We start from the raw sequence: 19,323 nt of genomic DNA on the forward strand, positions 1-19,323 counted from the left end.
ATGATTGCCATCACCTGGACCACCGCATCTCTGTTGCTCTCCCCCTCTGAGGGCAGTGGAGAAATGGAAGGCACTGAGCTCAGCAGAGAATAATTAGAGCCCACAGAGGTAAGCCAAGTGCCTAAGAGGTGTGAGGACTCAGACCGCTGTGAGGTTCTCCTGACCTGAGAATTCAGACAGCATGAGCGAAAGCTCATGCTTTTACTCCACAAAGGCAAGTCTGTAGGGTTTATTATTAATTAAAACTTTTTCTTTTCTTCTTCATCACAGACATTAAGACAAAATACATGAAAATTAAGTAAAGAGAAGAAGAAACCACCCATATAATTTCTATCATCCAAAGAGAACAATTTTTAGTGGTTTGGTGTATATAATCTTTGCTATGCAGCCTGTGTGGCTTTTTAAGAAAATAAAAATGGAGGGGCACCTGGGTGGCTCAGTTGTTTAAGCATCTGCCTTCGACTCAGGTCATGATCCCAGAGTCCTGGGATGGAGCCCTGTGTCAGGCTCTCTGCTCAGTGGGAGTCTGCTTCTCCCTTTCTTCCCTGCTTGTGCTCGCTCACTATCTCTGACCATCTCTCTCAAATAAATAAGATCTTTTAAAAAAATCTTAAATAAAAATGGAATACTGCATGTGTCTTCTTAAAAAAAAGATTTATTTATTTGAGAGAGAGAGACAGAGGGGGGAGGGGCAGAGGGGGAGAGAGTCTTAAGCGTACTCTGTGCTGAGTGCGGAGCCCAACGTGGGGCTCAATCTCACGACCCTGAGATCATGACCTGAGCGGAAATAGAGTCAGATGTTCAGCTGACTGCGCCACCCAGGGGCCCCAGCACATGTTGTTTTTATAGTGTGCTTCCTCACTTAAAACACTGTGACTATCTTTCCAAGTCAACAAATGTACATTTAAAATATTTTGAGTGACTGCATAGTCCTCAATCATATGGATTCATGCCGGGTTATTTACCCAACCCCCTACTGTTGGACATAAAGTTTGCGTTTAATTTTTTTTAATTAAGATTTTTATTTTAACTGCAGTAGAGTTACCATACAGCGTTATATTTGTTTCAGGTATACAGTTTATGTCTAAGTTTTGACTGTGGTTAAATTTTATTGTATGATTTTATTGGCCGTTTCTACCTCTCCTTCTCCTGCTGCCCCTCACCTCGCTCGTGCTCGCTTACTCTCTCTCTCTCAAATAAATAAAATCTTAAAAAAAAAAGAACACAAAAAGTGCTCATACTGATTATGATTAATACGAATTTGCATGTTTAAAGGCCCAACACTGCTGGGTCTGAGGATCCAAGGAGGGACACACACAGTCATCCTGGCCTCAAAGATTCTCAGAGAAAGTCTGTAGAAAGAATCTAAAATTATCTAGAGGGGGAGTGTAAGTTTTAAGAAGTTTGTAAATGGAAGGAGGAGAGTGGATGCAGAGCATGTAATGAGACATTGTTTCTAGAATCCTCGCTTTGGTATTATGACCGGTGCAATGATATACCCATTAAGGGTGCTCCGTTATTGAGTTCTTGCTTAACTGGAAGCGGCGTTCTAAGGAATTACGTAATCTCACAATATCTTTACAACATCCTTCTGAGAGGGGTGTTGTCATATTATTTTGAAATTGAGGAAATTAGGGCACTAATGTAACTAACTTACCCAGGGCCACATACATCCAGTAACCATTTGAGTCAAAAAGGTCCATGGAACTCTAACTATGGTTAGAGCCTGGGAGTCTAGACTCAGATGATTTGCCAGTTTGACACTGAGCTGTCCTAGCAGGGACACCTAGCTGTAGCTCGGTGAAGAACCAGTTATGATGAGTTTGGTTTGGAGAAAAGCCAACCCCTCTAATCGACAGGTTTGGAAATAGCCACTGAGGTAGGCAAGACCTAAGGCTCGGTAATCCCGTTCAGTGTGCAAAGGCTGGGTGCAGGCCTTCAGACTGCCATGGACAAGATCAACTCAGAGACAGTGGACCTCGGAAACTTCAGCTGGGAATTCGCTTATACCAACTCAACTTGCAGCATCAAGGAGTCTCTCGCTGTTCTCACCAATCAGGTCCAGAGACAACAGATTTCTGCCCTGTTTGGACCAGCATGCCCAGAAGCAGCAGAGGTAGAGTATAGCCTTCTAAACACTTTGGCTGGTTTTTATTGGCAGGGTTGGTTTTAAAGGTGATGGGACAGACTCGAATAATCTCTTGGCAAGGATGACATTGTTATAAATAATAACTATGTAGGGTTTGGGTACCATCTCTTTGAGATGTAATTAGACCATGTAATTAGAACAGTTAATATTCTCTTGAAAGAAAGCCTTTCAAATCAATAATTGCTAGTTCACTCCCTAACTCGTAGATAGATGTTCACTAACAAACTTGTCGACTGTTTGGACATGGTGCTGTTGTGTGTAGGCTCGTACTCTTCACTTGAATGTTGTCAGCCACGCGGCTCAGGAAAATTAAGTAGAAAATGAATGCTTTGTTTCAAGCAGAAAAACATCATTTGTTTGTGTAGTTTTCCCTTTGCTGTGTGTAATAAATTATTCAGTGACGTTGAGGGTAAACGGGAAAGAGTGAAGTATGACAGATTGCAGTAAGCTGGGGCAAGCAAAGAAGACAAACAAATGACTTGTACCTGTTTAGTTAATGGGATTAGCTTTGTGGAAGTCCTTGGTATCTTGCGCTCTGAGAGGTGTGGAACAGCAAAGAAACTTACAGCCCTCACTCTCACAAATCCTGCGCAACTGTCATTAGTGGTTACTCTCAAATGAAGTTCACATTTGAACTTGTATCTTGGTCTCTTCTGGAATTTTTCTTTTGACACATTTCTAGTTGTCCAGAGCCTACCCATTCTTCAAAGTCAAGTTCAAATGCCATGGAGTCTTTCTTCACTCCTCTACCCTCACCCTTCAGATCCCTAATTCCCCAATCAGAAGTAATTTCTTACTTCTCTTAACTCCTATAAGTCTATTGCCTATAAATACTGAAGGGTGTATTTAACTCTGAAGCTATTTTTGTATGTCTTAGCTGCTGTCATAATTGATCATAAGCTCCTTTAAGATCAAGGTCTCCAAAGTTGGTTGTAAATAGTAGACTCCTAATGAAAAGTATTGAGAAGTGAATAAGGAACAAATCAGTCAATAAATGCTTTCTCTGGTTATTCTTGTCCTTTGAGGTTTTGCATCCTCAGATGCATCCAAAACATTATCATCAATATTCCAAAAGGGAGGGTCCAGTATGACCCATAGACTTACTTAATCCCAAGTTTACATGATACCTTATGATAGGCTTTGAGTGTAGCATAAACTGAACTATGGAAAGACATCTTTTTGGTTCCTTTCAAGGTTATTGGCTGGCTGGCCTCAGAGTGGAATATCCCTGTGTTTGACTTTGTTGGACAAACTGCAAAACTGGAGGACAACTTCTTATGACACCTATGTGACACTCATGCCACCCAGGTACAAAATTGGAGATGTGCTCCAGAGAAGTCTTCAGTACCTGGGCTGGAAACACATTGGGATTTTTGGAGGTAACTCCGGGACTTCCTCCGGGGATGGAGTGGGTGAACTGTGGAAGGTTGTAGAGAATGGACTCAAATCCCATTTCACCACCACGGTCAGTGTGAAATACACCAACAATGACGCAGCCTCCCTTCAGGAGAATCTTAGAGGCGTGTCATTGGCTACCAGAAGTAAGTAGGAAAGAGTCTTCTGTTGCTTATGTTTAGAGAGACAGATAAGAAAAGCAGATTGTTTGAAAAAAAACAAAGAACTCTTCATTTTTCTATGGATGTAAGAAGCAGAAGGAAAAAGGGTGCAAAATTGATGATACATAAAAGCATCACCAACAGCAAGGTTGTTGTTTTTTTTTTAATCTAATGTGAAATCCCTGATGCTATAGTGTTATGATGCACAGAGTAGGTTCTGGAAGCATCTTCCAGCTGGGCTGGGTCCTTCATTTGGGTTATTGTTTAGAGCATGGGCTCTGGAGATCAACAGCCCCTGACACTATCTAGCGGTACGCTCTTGAGCAAATACATTAACCTCTCTGTGCCTCGGATACCTTCCCTGTGCCTCGGATACCTTCCCTGTGCCCCGGATACCTTCCCTGTGCCTCGGATACCTTCCCTGTGCCCCGGATACCTTCCCTGTGCCCCGGACACCTTCCCTGTGCCCCGGATACCTTCCCTGTGCCCCGGATACCTTCCCTGTGCCCCGGATACCTTCCCTGTGCCCCGGATACCTTCCCTGTGCCCCGGATACCTTCCCTGTGCCCCGGATACCTTCCCTGTGCCCCGGATACCTTCCCTGTGCCCCGGATACCTTCCCTGTGCCTCGGATACTTTCCCTGTGCCCCGGATACCTTCCCTGTGCCTCGGATACCTTCCCTGTGCCCCGGATACCTTCCCTGTGCCTCGGATACCTTCCCTGTGCCCCGGATACCTTCCCTGTGCCCCGGATACCTTCCCTGTGCCCCGGATACCTTCCCTGTGCCTCGGATACCTTCCCTGTGCCCCGGATACCTTCCCTGTGGAATGAAGACCGTCATCCTCTCTACCTCATAGAATGGTGAGGATTAACTAAAGTCAGGCCTGTGAAGTGCTAAACATAACAACTGGTCAGTGTGAGATAGCAATTCTTCTTCCTGCGGTACTGGAGGCTCTCCTTTCTAGCATGGATTAGTAACTGACTCCTTTCTGTTCTTCAAATAGATTAAGCCCTTTATGGCCCTTATGGCCTTGGGACTTGGGGACTTGCTGATTCCTTGGCCTGGCGTGCTACCTGCCATTCCATCCCATCCCATCCCACCCAGCACTCTTTCTGTGGGGAGCTTCTTCTTATCCTTCCAGACTCAGCCCAGAGCCCACCTCATCCAAGGGTCCTTTTCTGACTTCCTGATGCGGAGCTGTACCCCCCCCCCCCACACACACACATTAGTATCAGAGCATCCTTTCCTCCTCCCTAATTAGAATCTTCCATGCTCTCTTTAATGTCTTCACTTGTATGCTGTGTGGCTGTCAGCTTCCTGAGGGCACGGGTCTTCTCTCTCGTCAACGGCTGTATCCTGTGCTTAGCAGATGCCTGACACACAGTTGGGACTCAAATAAGCAGACTATCATTTACCTCATTTAAAAAATAAATCCCTGCTTCAGTAGGGTGTCCTCAAAATGCATGCTGCTGTGTTTGGAGGGAAGAAAAGCAGGATAGCCTCTTCCCCCTCCCCACCCCCCGCCCCATCCAGACTCAGAGGGATGAATGCTGCTGATTCTGGCATCTGCGAACTCCTCCTCACTGCGGTGTGGCTGATAAGTCACAGGCCAGATCTGCTGCTCTGAGTGAATTCAATGAAGAAAGTAGGGCACAGAAGTGGCCCCCAACTTTTTTGGCTTGTACTTTGAGAGAGCCCCGCAGTGAGGACTTTGGGGCTGCAGGGCAAAAGCAGCCAGCCTGTGGGCTGTGGGCGCGTTTCAGGAAGTGTCCACGCTGGGGACAGTGCAGGCATTCCCGTTTCCTCAAGCATGCTCAAGGAAAGAGAAAGTTCAGGTCTCATTTGCTCGTTGGAGTGGCTTCAAGCCACGCTTTCTAAAAAGCGTGTGTGTGTGTGTGTGTGTGTGTGTGTGTGCACGTGAGCATGCGCCATCGATTGACTTTGTTTCCTCTTCTTAGTTATCATCTTAATCTGCAGCTCAGAGGGTGCAAAAACTATCCTGCTGCCTGCAGAGAACCTGGGACTCAGCCCAGGGGAATTCGTCTTCAGTATTGTGCAGTGGACGGAGGTGGGTGCTGATAAGCCCTCAGTGACCCCCACAGTAAGAAGTAATAATTGGGGCACCTGGGTGGCTCGGTCAGTTGAGTGTCTGACTCTTGGTTTTATCTCAGGTCATGATCTCAGGGTCCTGGGATCGAGCCCCACACTGGGCTCTTTGCTCAGCGGGGAGTCTGCTTAAGACTCTCTCTCTCCCTTGCCCTCTGCCCCTCCCCCCACTCACATTGTCTGTTGCTCACTCTCTCTCTTAAATAAATAAAATCTTTAAAAAAAAAAGTAACAAGTAAGGAACACTTGCTATGTGCCAGATGCATTAACTCACTGGATACTCACTACAACCCTATGAGCCAGCCACCCTTAGGTCCTCACTTTATGATTGGGACACTGAAATGGAGCGGAGAGAGCTTACCCAGAGTTCTTCTGCATAGTGAGTGAGAGGTCCTTGTTGGAGCCCCAGCTAAGGCCTGGAAAGACCCACGTAGTGGTCCCGTACAGCAATTCTTAGGTAGTTTGGTTCATGTGGCGATGATCGGGAGGGCTGAATGTACCACGTACCTCCTCTAAGTCCCTACACATACGCATATGACTTGTACTGTTGCACTCAGTCTTCCGAGAGCCCCATGAAGCAGATATTCCAAACTCGATTTACACTATCGTGGCACTCATTTCCAACAGCCTTGGAAGGCAGACGTTATTCGCACTCCAGACAAAGAACCAGAGGCTCAGATAACTAAGGTACTTTACCCAAGAGCTCAGAGGTCCCGAGTGGCATAGCTGGTCCTCCAAACTGGATCTTTCGGACACTGGGACTGAGCCCTTTGCCCCAACAGCTCTGCCTTATCGGCAAGCCCCACCGTGAGCACTTCAAATACTGAATGAAACCCGTTTTAGCTCACACCACCCCACAGGGAGATACTTTTTATTGCCCTCGTTTTATAGATGAGGAAACTGAGTCCCTGAGGGCTGAAATAACTTGCCCGAGACCATGTGACTAGTAGGAGGGAGAGCTAGTATTCGAACCCACATAGGCTGGCCTCATTGTCTGTGCATCTAACCAGCACATCCCACTCACAGGCTTCTAAAAAACGACACGTACATTTAGCTATGGACATGCTGTATAAGTTTTACAGCAGTTTTATCTTTCTAAAGTGAACTTGGTTTGTTGTATTTTATTTATTTTTTAAAAGATTTATTTATTTATTTGAGAGAGAGAGCATGAGTGAGGAGAGGGGCAGCAGGAGAGAATTTTCAAGCAGATTCCCCACTGAGTGGGGAGCCCAATGCAGGGCTCAATCTCATGACCCGTGAGATCATGACCTGAGCCGAAACCAAGAGTCGGACGCTTACCAGACTGAGCCACCCACGTGCCCCATAAAGTGAGCTTGTTTTATATAAGCATGAGCTAAAATGGAGCAAAGGGGAGTAAAGAAAAATGTATAATAATGTTCTGGAGTTCTTTTATCTTTTTGTCAAGAAGTATTTTGGATTGGCCAAAGTGTCAGATTTCTCTGGGCAGCCGGTTGGAATTCTAAACCAGACTTCCCAAAACATCCCCTGCCTCCCTTTGTTATTGCTGGCCACTCCTTTCTCTTTGCTTCTCTCACCTCTGCCTGCAGCCAGTTGAGGAGAGGCTGGGCCAGGTCTTAGTACTGGCAGGGAAGCCTTCAACTGCCTCGTCATTTCCCCCCCAAGCCTCCATAATCACATTCCAACTGGCTTGCAGTGGCAGAAAGCTTAGAGAACTAAAAATATATCACACAACCTCCATGCAATTGAATTCACTCTGCTTTAAAAAAAACAATAACATAAATTCATTCTATAAAATATTCCCAGTACAGGCTTAGGTGGGGAAAAAATATCAAGGTGCAGAACAGCATTACAGTGTGATACTCTTTGTATAAAATGCACACACATGTACATACACACCCCTATGTACAGGCCTAGAATGGTTGGATACCTCTCAGCACAGACAGGAAGGAGCCATCGGGATATGGGGAGAGGCCTGGTGTACTTCATGCATATATACAGATAGTGGGCGTTAATTTCATAATAGTAATAATACAGATAATAATGGTCCTAACAAACCACTGAAGCCACAGTACAGAAAACTGAGAATCCACAGTCCTCAATTTTTCAAGTGTTTGCCCTCCATGACTAGAAGGCAAGCCTCTGCACCTTAGCTGCTTGAAACCCCAGGTAAGCTTTTCTTCTTTATCATTATTTTTTGGCTTCCATCCCACTGCTTCAGTGCTGGCTCAAAAATGTGGACCTAGTGTGGCAGGCCTTCCAGAGCCCTTGTGTTTCCGAGGATAACGATGAAGAGATGCAAATTCGACATTGTCTTTAAGCGGTTCTGTTGAACGGGGGTATTTCCTACATCGGCGACATTTATTTCATTGTGTTTTAGGACAGTTTTAGAAGGAAGTATTGACAAATCAGAAGGTGACACGCTTCCCCACGGTCTACCAGTCAGTGTTTCTCATAGCCCTGGACTCCTATGGAGAAGGCCCTGGAGATGAAGGCTTCTGGAAACAAGTCTACCAAAGGCTGAGGGGGCCACCCTTCTTCAGCTCCATCTCCGCGGAGGAGCAGGTCTGGTGCGGGGCCTTCCTGCACAGCACCCGGCCCCCTTCTTGGAGGATATTTGTGTTTGGCTCTGATAGTCTCCCTCTTATTTTCCCTCTGCTTGCCCCACTCCCCTAACACACACACACACACACACACACACACACACACACACTACATGCACACACACACAGACACACACACACACACGCACTTTCTCATCTTCCACCGCCCACAATAAATGGTAGTCTGACGCCATCTTATGAAATCTGCACCCCAGCATCACAGAGGACAGAGGTTGCTAGGTGAAATGTCAGTGGCCTTTGGAGTCAGAGACCTGGCCTCCCATTCCAGTTCTGTTATTTACTAAGTGTGGGCCTGGAGGAGGGAATTGCTTAACCTCCCCACACATCCGTCTCTTCACCTGAGAAATGAGACTCCTGAGGACATCTGCCACTGGGCTGTGGTTTTGAGTATCTAATAATCCAGTGCATAGAAGTAGCAGAAGAGGTGCCAGCAAACTCAGACCATGCCAATTCCCTTTCCTGGCAGGATGCCAGGACCAGGAACCAGATGGAGGGATCAGAAATGTGTTGCTAGGACAGGTCAAGGCAAGCAGAGGGAGAAGACAGTCAGGAGAGAGATCGGTAGCCAGTGGTGATCCCCGTGTGGGATGGTGGGGCCAATGTCTGCTTCCCACAGAGAATTTTTTACAGAGACCCCATTGCCCGAGCTGGAGCTACTCCAGGGTAGGGCTGAGCGGACCTGGAACGTGATGATGGGTCAGTGATGACACAGGTTTCCATTAGGAACAAGGTGGCCCACTGTGGATCCTAACACACAAGATGATCAACCAGTAAATATTTGGGGAGTCACCTACTAAGTGTTAGCCTGTATCAGGTTCTATGGGGAAGACAGTGCCTAGCCCTTAGTAGGCATTTGTATTTTTGTTGACTGAATGAATAGAAGAGAACATATACTGAAGACCTACCATGTGCTTGGCAGTGCGAATGGTAGTACACCTTTGTACCTCATTTAACTATCATACTCACCATGACAGTGGCTTCCTCCTCATTTTGTGAATAAGTGAGGTGAGACTCAGAGAGATTCAGAGAGGTTACGGAACTCACACCACCTCTCCCAACCAGTAAAGCAGCCCGGCCAGCCTGGCTCCAAACTCTGCCCTCTTCCAATTAAACCATACTCCCTCCCACGCAGGGCGTAAAGAGGTGCTCCTAGATCACGTGATCTAATTGGGACACTGAGGCCCGGACAGGTGGGGGGCCCTCCTCCCCCTGGGGAATGAGGGAGACCAGGCGTGGGTGAGGGGGTGAAGAGGCTGGAGAGTGAGTGCTCCCTGCCTTCGCCTCCCGCGCTGAAGGTGAGCCCGTATGCAGCCTACCTCCTGCTCTACTAGCACCCAGCCAGGGCCGAGGCCGGGCGAGAGTGCCGGGACCGGGACGGGGCAGCTGGTCGGCAGGCTGAGAGCATCCAGATGCGCCCCACTGCACGGTGAGTGGCTTGCCCGCGGCCGGCTCTCCCAGCTCGGGCCTGCTGCACCTGCCGGTGGGGCCTTGACATGCTGGGTGCGTGGCTCGAGGCCTGCCTCCCTGAGTCATGGGATCCCTCCGAGGGAGACCCGTTCTCCCTAGGGGCTGGTGGAGGTTCAGTCCCCCAGCTGCCAGGGGCCACTCTTCCGCTCTGTCCAGAAGGCTTCGGGACCAGCGGAAGGGGCATCTGGGGCACATGACCCCCTGGCCACCACTGCAGAACATCCCTCCCACAGCTCCTTTCAAACCGATTCTGTCAAGAATGAAACTCAAGGCTGTGAAGTCACGGCCAGGATCCTTCCCATCCTGCGCCCTGCCTGATGGGGGTGCTGGGCCTGATTCAGGACTATGGATCTTTAACGGTGGGTCCCCCCACTCTGGCTTTCCTCCTGTGGGGCAGATAGGCTTGGCAGTGAACCACCCTGCGTGCTGACCGACCACCACCACCGTTCTAGACTCCAATTTCCTCATTTCTAAGACAGAGATCCTACCTCCTGCCACAGAGAGTAATCACCGCCAGAACTGTTGGAGGGTTTACCTTACACCAAGCTGGGTGCCGAGAGCTTCTGCAGGCTATCTTGTTTAATCCTCCCATAACCCATGAGGCAATACTATTACTATCTGGATTATATTATCCAGGTGAGTAAACCCAGGGCAGAAAGGTTATGTCCTTGCCCGAGGCGACAAGGTCATTAGAAGGTGGAGCCAGAAATCATGCTAAGGCCTGCCTTTGTCTAGGGGCTCAGGTTCTCACTGTTGGGTTAACACTGAGATGTACTGAGACATAATAGGTGCTTTGCACATAGTATGTGCTCATTAAATGCTAGCTCTTTGTGGTTTCTTTGGCTTATCACTCACTTAATAAATCATAGCCTAAACTTTGTCCTGAGGCTTAAAGAGGACAACCAAGGCCTGCTCTTTGGGGTTTTCACAGACTCAGTTCATGTACACTCTATCAACTCCTTTTCTAAGTGGAAATATTAACCGGCTTCCCTCCCTCCTTTTCTTTATGACCCTGAAGTATTTTCTTTAAAAAAAAAAGTAGGTGGGCGGGGGGGGGGGAGTTTGGGAGGGGTAGTGTGTCTTTCTGCTCTTGTTTTATTCCTTTTGCCAGGTCAGTTTATTTCCTCTTTCCTGCCCTTTTAAAAATTCCTAATGCTAGAATTAGGGGAGGGTGTGAGGGCCAGCATGAGAGAGCCCAAGGCATGTCCCCTGGGGTTCTGGGGTGCTGGGCTTTCAGGGACTCAAGGCTGGAGGCCCCTCACTCCTTCCAAACTGGCTTCTCTTCTCTTCTGTGCCAGAGGACTGGCCCTTGACAGAGTCAGGATACAAGTCTCTGCTTCTTGTATTCGTTTCTGCCACACAGTGACCAGGACCACAGCCACAGAACTACTTAGTGCTGAAGGTCTTTATACTAATCAAAAGAGGCCCTTGGCCAAGGAGGTCACATTCGGAAACGGAGATCCCATCCCCTCTCTACACAGTGAACACACTTCCCACTGAAGGCAGCAATGCTGGTTGTTTCCTATGCCCCAGCCCCTCTGTGCCAAACCTTAGCAGGGAGCCGTGCCCAATCCCCGCATTCCGGATGCCAGCACGCATATGCGCAGCAAGGCCATGTGGGCTGCTGGGAAGAACTCGGCCCTTGGCTCCGAAAGCTCAGAGGATTCTGCCTCCCACTTCTGGTTCTTACGGTGCGGATGATGGTACCTCCTCTGCGGGGTCCCCTGGGATTAGATGTGCGAAATCGCCAGGACCTGCCACGCTGGGCACCGAGCACAGAGCAGGTGCTTAATAAATGGTCAGTTTGTGTCCTGTCCCCAGTGGGAGCAAAGCAGCAGTAAGTCCTATGGACTAAGGACCATGGGTCCTCAGTCGCAGGTGTGGGGGACCTGCGCTTTACTCCTCTGGGACTCGGACTTGTCCTTCGTGCATGAGGTTGAGCACATCCTCAGCAAGGACAAAGAACACACCTGGGCCAGGGCGGGGCACCGTGTCGATGCCCAGCACAGAACAAAACCAGGAGGGAAGGGGCTCGTTAAGAACGAAGTTTGCAAACTCGTGCCTGAGGCCTAGCATGTTGTCTGCCTCCTTTTGTCACATCTGATTATTGTAGAAAAGCATAAATCTTGAGTTTTATGTGAAATTAGTGAAAGACGGCTTTTCTTCTTCCTCCTTCCCTCCTCCTCTCCCTCCTCCCCTTTCTCCCCCTCCTCCTCCCCCTCCTCCTTCTTCTTCTTCTTCAATGCTGGATGGGCTCCCTAGCATAGGCCTAACGACATACATCTCCCTGCCCAAAAATGGCCTTTGTGCCCCATGAGAGGACTACCTTTCTTTTCTCACACTCCTCCTTGACCCTGTCTCAGATTCCCCGAAACGGCAAAAACTTCGCGGCTGGCTCCTGGTGGCTGCGAGGCGGGGGTTCTGCTGATGGGAGCTGGCGGGCTGGCATTTCGAGCCACGCGTGCCTCTCCCTCCTCTTCACCGTGGACATCTTCTCTCTTCCCAGGAATCACCGGCCCCGTGTTTGTGGACTCCCAGGGAGAAAGGCACATGGATGCTCAGTCTATGCCCTGCAGAAATCCAGAAATGGGGCCCTCTTTCTTCCTTTTCTTCAATATGACAGCTATCAGAAAGTAATTAGGTACTGGGCAGGACATTTCTCCGCATGTAGATGGCGCTATAGGAAGGGACCTGGGAGGGGAGGGCGGTCTGGGCGTCGTTCTGAGAGGCCAGTTTGGGATCCAGCTCCTGGAACCCACCCCACAGGTTGTCTGTAGCTCTCTGAACTCATATAAAAATCAACTGTGGGCCTTTAAAATAATCTTGCCCTTGATGGTGGGTGTGGCTCAGCCACTTCAGATTCCGGTTTAGAACACAGCAAACCGCCCCCCCGCCCCGCCCCCAAGTCTGACACTGCAGCCAGGCAGGCAGGTCCCACAGGCCTGTGATCCCTTAGACAGGCCCTGGCCTAGCGGTGATGGGACACAGCGCCCCCTGCAGGCTTGAGTCCCCCCGCCAGCCAAACGCACTCACCCAGGCGCCTGATTCCCAAATCCAGAGCTGGGTGGACACCAGGACCTGGCTGCTGTCCTGGGTTCCTGAGCCCAGGAATCCCTAGACAAATCTGCTTTTTCTCTCGGCTCTAAATCAATGAGAAAACTGAAAGGAAACCTAAACCTTAATTGAATTTCTACTTGTCCCCACCATCACCACCCCTAATCCAGAATTGATTTGACACTTTTTCCCGGCCTACTCTCATGGAATTTGTAAGTGCCAAAGTAAACTGGCCCAGGAAATGCAAACACATGGCAAAATAGATCCTCAGTGTTGTAGGAACAGGCATTCCCCACGTAGGGGGAGACGTTTTGGTCTGTGGAACGTCAAGGAGCTCTGTAACAAGATTGGTCTGTATCAAACACGGGAGAAAACCCCAGCAGCACTGGAGAGTTGGCGTATCATTTTTAAATCAGAAGTGACAAGGTTTAAATCAGAAGTTGAAGTCAGCTCTTTTATCCAACAGAAGGATACTGCCCTTCCATGAGTTAGATCATCTGCAGGTGAATTTGGGGAGTCTAGGTGAGGTGCAGAAATCAGATGGGTCACCAAATGTTTCCCTTTTTAAAAATATTTTAATTTATTTATTCATTTGAGAGAGAGAGTGAGAGAGAGCACAAGCGGGGTGAGGGGCAGAGGGAGAAGCAGGCTCTCCACTGAGCAGGGAGCCCGACATGGGGTACATTCCCAGGACTCCGGGATCAGGACCTGGGCTGAAGGTAGATGCTTCACTGACTGAGTCACCCAGGCGCCCCCCCCCCCCCCCCCGCTCCCGCCAAATATTTCAATTAAGAGACCAAGGTCTACTTCTTGCAAATGACATGCATGTTTTATTCGCCCCTGCTATGTCTAAGGTAGAGACAGAGTAAAATCAACCAAATGGGCCCTGACTTTTAATTGCCTTTTTTTTTTTTTTAAAGACCCCTGAGGAATGTCTCCATGATTCATTGGCCCCATGGCTCCTTTCCTGCATAGACCCAGTGGATTTTCTAATGAGCTCTGTGAACCCGCACCTGCTTCTACAGGTCAGTGCAGGTGCTCCGAGAAGGCAGCAGGTGGGGATTCTCCACGGGAGGGTGTCTCAAGAGCAGTGGCGCTTCTGACATTTTGGGCAGGATGCTTTTTGTGCGGGGATGTGTCCTGTGCACTGTGGGCCTCAGCGGCGTCCCGGGCCTCCCCTCATTACACGCCAGCAGCACCCTCTAGATGCCGCACCCAAATCTCCAGCATCGCCTGCCTCCCCTGTTGAGAACCTCAGCTCTAAGGAAACCTGGCTCCTGGGATGTGAGTCTTAGGGACTTCATTTCTAAGGAGTTAGGAAGAGTCTGAACAAGGGCGTGTTGCCTGGTGGTTCGGAGCCCAGCCCTGGAGTTAGATGGATCATAACTGAGAACCACTCTAAGGAGAGCACATAGTAAATGTTCAGTAGAGTGGGACTCATCATCCTTCTCTACAATAGATGTTTCTATACAAAGGGGGAGGTGAGTGTAGTTGCCATGGGAACTGGAGGGGAGGCCAGAAAAGAATCCTTGGAAGAGACAAGTCTGAGTGGACCCAGTATACCCCAGCTTGGGTCCATGCCTTTGAGGCACCTGCCTGGCAGGACCAGCCAGGACCCCGGGAGTGCTCACTTCAGTTCTTCAGCAGGCTGTAGTAATGACATGTCTCTGCCCCCAGGGGTGACTGCTGTGATCCTCACAATGACCCTCCTGATTACTGTCTTGGGAACTGTGATCATAGGTCTGATTTTAAAGATGCAGAGTGGAAAACTGCAAAAGCAAAATAAAGACATTTGGTGGCAAATCAATTATGATGACATCCCCAATCTGCCCCAGAACGAGGTAAGGCCACACCTGGCCCGGATACCCATTTCTTGCTCGCTGCTAGTGATTTGTAGAACGGACCTCGTCGAAGAGTTTCTGAAAGCTGAGGCCAACTTATTTATAGAGTGGGTGCTTAACAGAGTCTTGAGCCCCACATTCTGCTTCTGGGCCTCCCACTTCTTCCTTGATGAATATCTGTGGTGGACATCACTTTTGGGCCTCAGTTTCTCAATACTTAAAATTGATCAGATGATCTCGAAGGTTCCTTTCAGCTCTATTACCCTGTGGGTGTAAGATCCCGTATATTCTGTTCAAACATTAAATCTGTCTCCTGGGTAGCATTTAGTTTTTTAAAACCACATTAACTCTTTTGATCTATTGATGATGAAGACAGTTAAGATTTATTTGCTCGATACACACACATCAGACATCGACTGCAGGCCAAACATAGTGCAACGCGTGGCGATATACCACAAATGATGTCATCCGAGGGAGGCGAGTGCTCTGAGAGGCGTCTGTCTACACCTCTGAGACAGAGGCTCCACAAATGGGAATAAATGTCTCAGCAACGTGAAGGCTTCAGAAAGGAGGTGACATTTAGGAAGAGTGGTTTGCTGGTGGTGGCCAGGAGAGAAGTAACACAGGGTGTGCCAAGATGCGGGGTACTCAAGGCTGGGAGGCTTGGCACACATTTAATAAGCATAATGTTATTTGAGAAGTATATGACATTTACATAATTTCAAAAAATACTACTATGACCATCTCTTATGACTTAGCATGTTTTCGCTTGGAATTCTGAAATGTCTTCTTTTCTTTCCTTTTTTCTTTTTCTCTGTTTTTGTTATTAGTATAAAGCAATGCAATCTTTGCAAGCATACACCAATTATTCCAAAGCATTTATTGCCCTCCTGGAAATGTTAGTGAGAAATGTTCTGTACAGAAGAAAGAGAGACTTGGGTTTCTGTAGTTTAAGAAGAGTTCCTTGTTCCTGGGGGTGGGGGGGCAATTTTACCTTCATCTCAATTTATTAAAAGCATACAAGGGCAATGCATTTTATTGTAAAGATCAGTCGGTTTAGAATTTCAGATAGTCCTTGCTCAGGAGCACATGCTACTCAAGATATTAGGGGAATAACCAGAATCTATGACTTGAACAGATGTATGAGTCTTAAATGGTTCAAAGCAAAAGTAAGGTGTTCTAGAATGTTGTTGCTTGTTTAAAAAACAAAAAAAGGCACTGAAGTTAGACCGAAGTATACAGGTTCGTTCTCACGGACATTTAGGTTGACTGTAAAGAGGAGGAAATACATTATGTGTCAAAATCAAACATTTCTCTCATGTTACGTATATGTCATTCCTGTTATATTGGCTTTATTTTCAAAAATGTCATTTTTAGGAGTCGTTTCTTTTTATTGGCATCCTTGCATATGCTACTCATTCAATAACTGAGGACTTTCAAAAAAAAAAGGGGACTTGGAGGTACCAACGTCAAGGAGGCTTCAACATGTGAAGACCAGATCAGGATTCATTAGCAAGTCATTTTCAAATGTCCCAGGGGATTCTGGGGCTCACTGGTCTGGTCGGCGGGTGGTGGTGGTGGGGTGAATGATAGATTAAGGGTGGAGGTGTGACGGAGAAGAACTCTGAGCCTCCTTCTTCCCTCTTCAACTGAAGCAGCTTGGTTTTGTCCTACCTGATTCCTGCATCAGGGTTCCAGGTAAGATTCTCCTTGAAAAACAGGATTCCTCTGTGTTAAACACATTCTCTAGGTGTTGGGGAGGCACGGGGGGCAGGAAATAGAGTGGTCATGCGGTTAGATGCTCATTTAGAAAGAGGATTCTGGCATCAGGTGACACAGCTCATTAAGGGCCAGAGCCAGAACTTGAATTTGGGCAGTCTGACCCCAGAGCCTGAGCCACGACACCGTCCGTGGTGGTACAGACACAAGAGGGACGTATGTCGCAGCAAAGCACTCACACTCTGGGTCAGAGGATCAGGATTGGAGTCCTGACTCTCCCATTTATTAACCCTGGCATTCATTTTCCTCACCTATAACAGGCACAGTCTCTTCGGTAGTTGGTCAAGCTACTGAGATCAATGGAATTGCTTCCTGTCTTACAGCCATCCCAGAGAGGCACACCCGTGTCGAGAGGGGACAACCGTCATTCATCTAGTGTGATGATTTCTGGGGACGCCAGTTCCTTTGTCAAGAGCCAGCCAGGAGAAGAGCTCTTTTATGCCCCTCTAGGGCTTTACCAGGTACTCCTGAGGGCAAAGTGGCTGCCTGTAGGTCCTAGCATGTGTCTCTGTCCCATTCTCCTCATGTCCTTTCAGTCAGGCAGGGAACTGTGAATAGGGGGACACTCCAGGTAAAAGCCAAGGTATTCCTGTGACTCCAGACTGGTGCTTCTCAAACTTTAATGTGGATATGAAACACTGGGGGCTCTTGTTAAAAAGCAGATGCTGGGCAGCTGCTCTTTGCTGTCCTTCAATAAAACCACCCTTTTGCACCAAAAAAAAAAAAAAAAAAAAAAAAAAGCAGATGCTGGTCGAGTAGGTCTGGGGTGGGGCCTGAGATTCTGCATACTCCCAACAAGCTCCTAGGTGATTCCTATTCTGCTTTCTAGATTACACTCAGCTCTGTCCAAGAGAACTTTCTATGAAGATGAAAATATTCCAAATCTGCATGGTCCAGTATGGTACCATTAGAAGACTATGAAACATTAGTGTGTTGGGGAACTAATTTTAAATATTATATAATTTTAATTAATTTTCATTAATTTAACCTCGTGTGGCTAATGACTACCTCTAGGACCCTGTTGTCCTAGAGCATGGATCACTGCATCCTTGGTACCTCAGCGCTGAGGAATCAGGTGTGGGCAATGGTGTTGCTGTGGCACGAGGCCTGGTAGTTGTGGAAGCCAGCGGCATAACCCCTGCCTGCCCCTCCCAGCCTCTCTCCAGCACCCCAGCCCATTATGGCTGCCTGTGCTTAGCACTCCTTTAGAAGCTCAAGTCCCCTGGGTGAAAAATATGTGAAGAAAAAAACCCATATATTTATTCTTTGAAACGGAAGTCCTGGAGAGTAGAGGCCAAAAGCTCCAAGCAGGGAAGACTCGTTCTTTGTCCTAAACTGGATTTGACAAAGATTGGAGCCGACGCTTTCCTTATGCAGCTGAACTTATTTTTCTAAACGTTTACTTGGGTTTTCCAACGACAAAAACCATCGTGGATATCATCACCCATCAAACCCTAAGGACCTTTATTCATACAAAACTGTATTTTTGGGGAAAAGATTTTATTTCTTTATTTGACAGAGAGAGAGCACAAGCAGGGGGAGTGGCAGGAAGAGGCAGAGGGAGAAGCAGACTCCCTGCTGAGCAGGGAGCCTGAGGTAGGGCTTGATCCCAGCACCCTGGGATCATGACCTGAGCCGAAGGCGGATGCTTAACCGACTGAGCCACCCAGGCGCCCCACAGAACTGTATATTATGGTCAAGGAGCCATTTAGAGACAGCAGCCAACAATCCACAGCGTACCTTTATTGGTTAAGCCTCCTGAAATGTTTGCTCTCCTTGCCCTCAAATACCATCCCTGGGGTCCCCACCTCTGTTGCCCTTACTATCGTGTCCAAACTCTTTAACACAGGCTCAAGGCTTTCTACTGCCTAGTCTCAAGCTACTTTCAGAAAAAAATTGTTTTTCCTGGCCTAAATCCCGTACTCATCCAACGCGTCTTGCCGCTTAGGCCACGTGTGTTTTGTCCTCAGACGATGCCGTACGTGCGGCCCCTGCCCCCTCCATCTGGCACCTTCTCGTCCTTCAGGGTTCAGCTTAAGCATTACCTCTTCCAAGGACGCTCTCCTCCATCCCACAGCGGGCCCTGCATCCGTGGAAGCCCCATCACAGTCCTGAGTCCTTTGCAGCTAACCCCACACTAAAACTGGCACATCTTGGTTGACATTTAAGTCACGTCGAGGCTTATCTTCTCTTGCGTCCAGATTCTCTCTCTTCATCTACACCAATTTTTCCAGGTTGTCCTATGATTTGTGGTGAGTGACGGTCCCTCTAAAAGCAAACCCAACAGGTAACGACAGACAAGACGACACGCTACAGACTGAAACTTGATCGGTGCCCAGCTTCGAGTTCACAGTGTTACATGTTTTAACTGACTGAACCCTCGAAAGAACCCTGCAAGATAGGTTTTATTTTTTTTTAATTTTTTTTAAAGATTTTATTTATTTATTTGACACAGAGAGACAGCCAGCGAGAGAGGGAACACAAGCAGGGGGAGTGGGAGAGGAAGAAGCAGGCTCATAGCAGAGGAGCCTGATGTGGGGCTCGATCCCATAACGCTGGGATCACGCCCTGAGCCGAAGGCAGACGCTTAACCGCTGTGCCATCCAGGCGCCCGAAGATAGGTTTTATTTTTAATCTCCATGGTACAGAGGAGGAAATGGAAGCTTGGAGAAGCGAAATCCCTTGTTCAAGAAGACATAGGCAGTAAGTAGTAGCAACGGGCTTGAACCAGGTCTCTGATTCCAGGCTTACATTTAAGACCTCAGC

The 19,323-nt window shown here is 48.0% G+C and overlaps 1 protein-coding gene across 1 annotated transcript in view; it reads left to right on the top strand.

Moving 5' to 3' along the window:
- LOC123796043 (guanylate cyclase 2G-like) overlaps nt 1-19,323 on the top strand; it is a 36,274-nt gene continuing 16,951 nt past the window's right edge. Inside the window, 8 exon segments of the mRNA XM_087862504.1 lie at nt 1-70; nt 1,896-2,116; nt 3,344-3,423; nt 3,425-3,690; nt 5,666-5,775; nt 8,173-8,193; nt 9,748-9,842; nt 17,387-17,453. Of these exon segments, the coding sequence (XP_087718630.1) occupies nt 1-70; nt 1,896-2,116; nt 3,344-3,423; nt 3,425-3,690; nt 5,666-5,775; nt 8,173-8,193; nt 9,748-9,842; nt 17,387-17,453 (930 nt within the window).

This window comes from Ursus americanus, chromosome 6 (assembly GCF_024610735.1).
Source record: "Ursus americanus isolate L20-20 chromosome 6, mUrsAme1.1.p, whole genome shotgun sequence".
In the NCBI taxonomy this organism is placed as follows: domain Eukaryota; kingdom Metazoa; phylum Chordata; class Mammalia; order Carnivora; family Ursidae; genus Ursus; species Ursus americanus.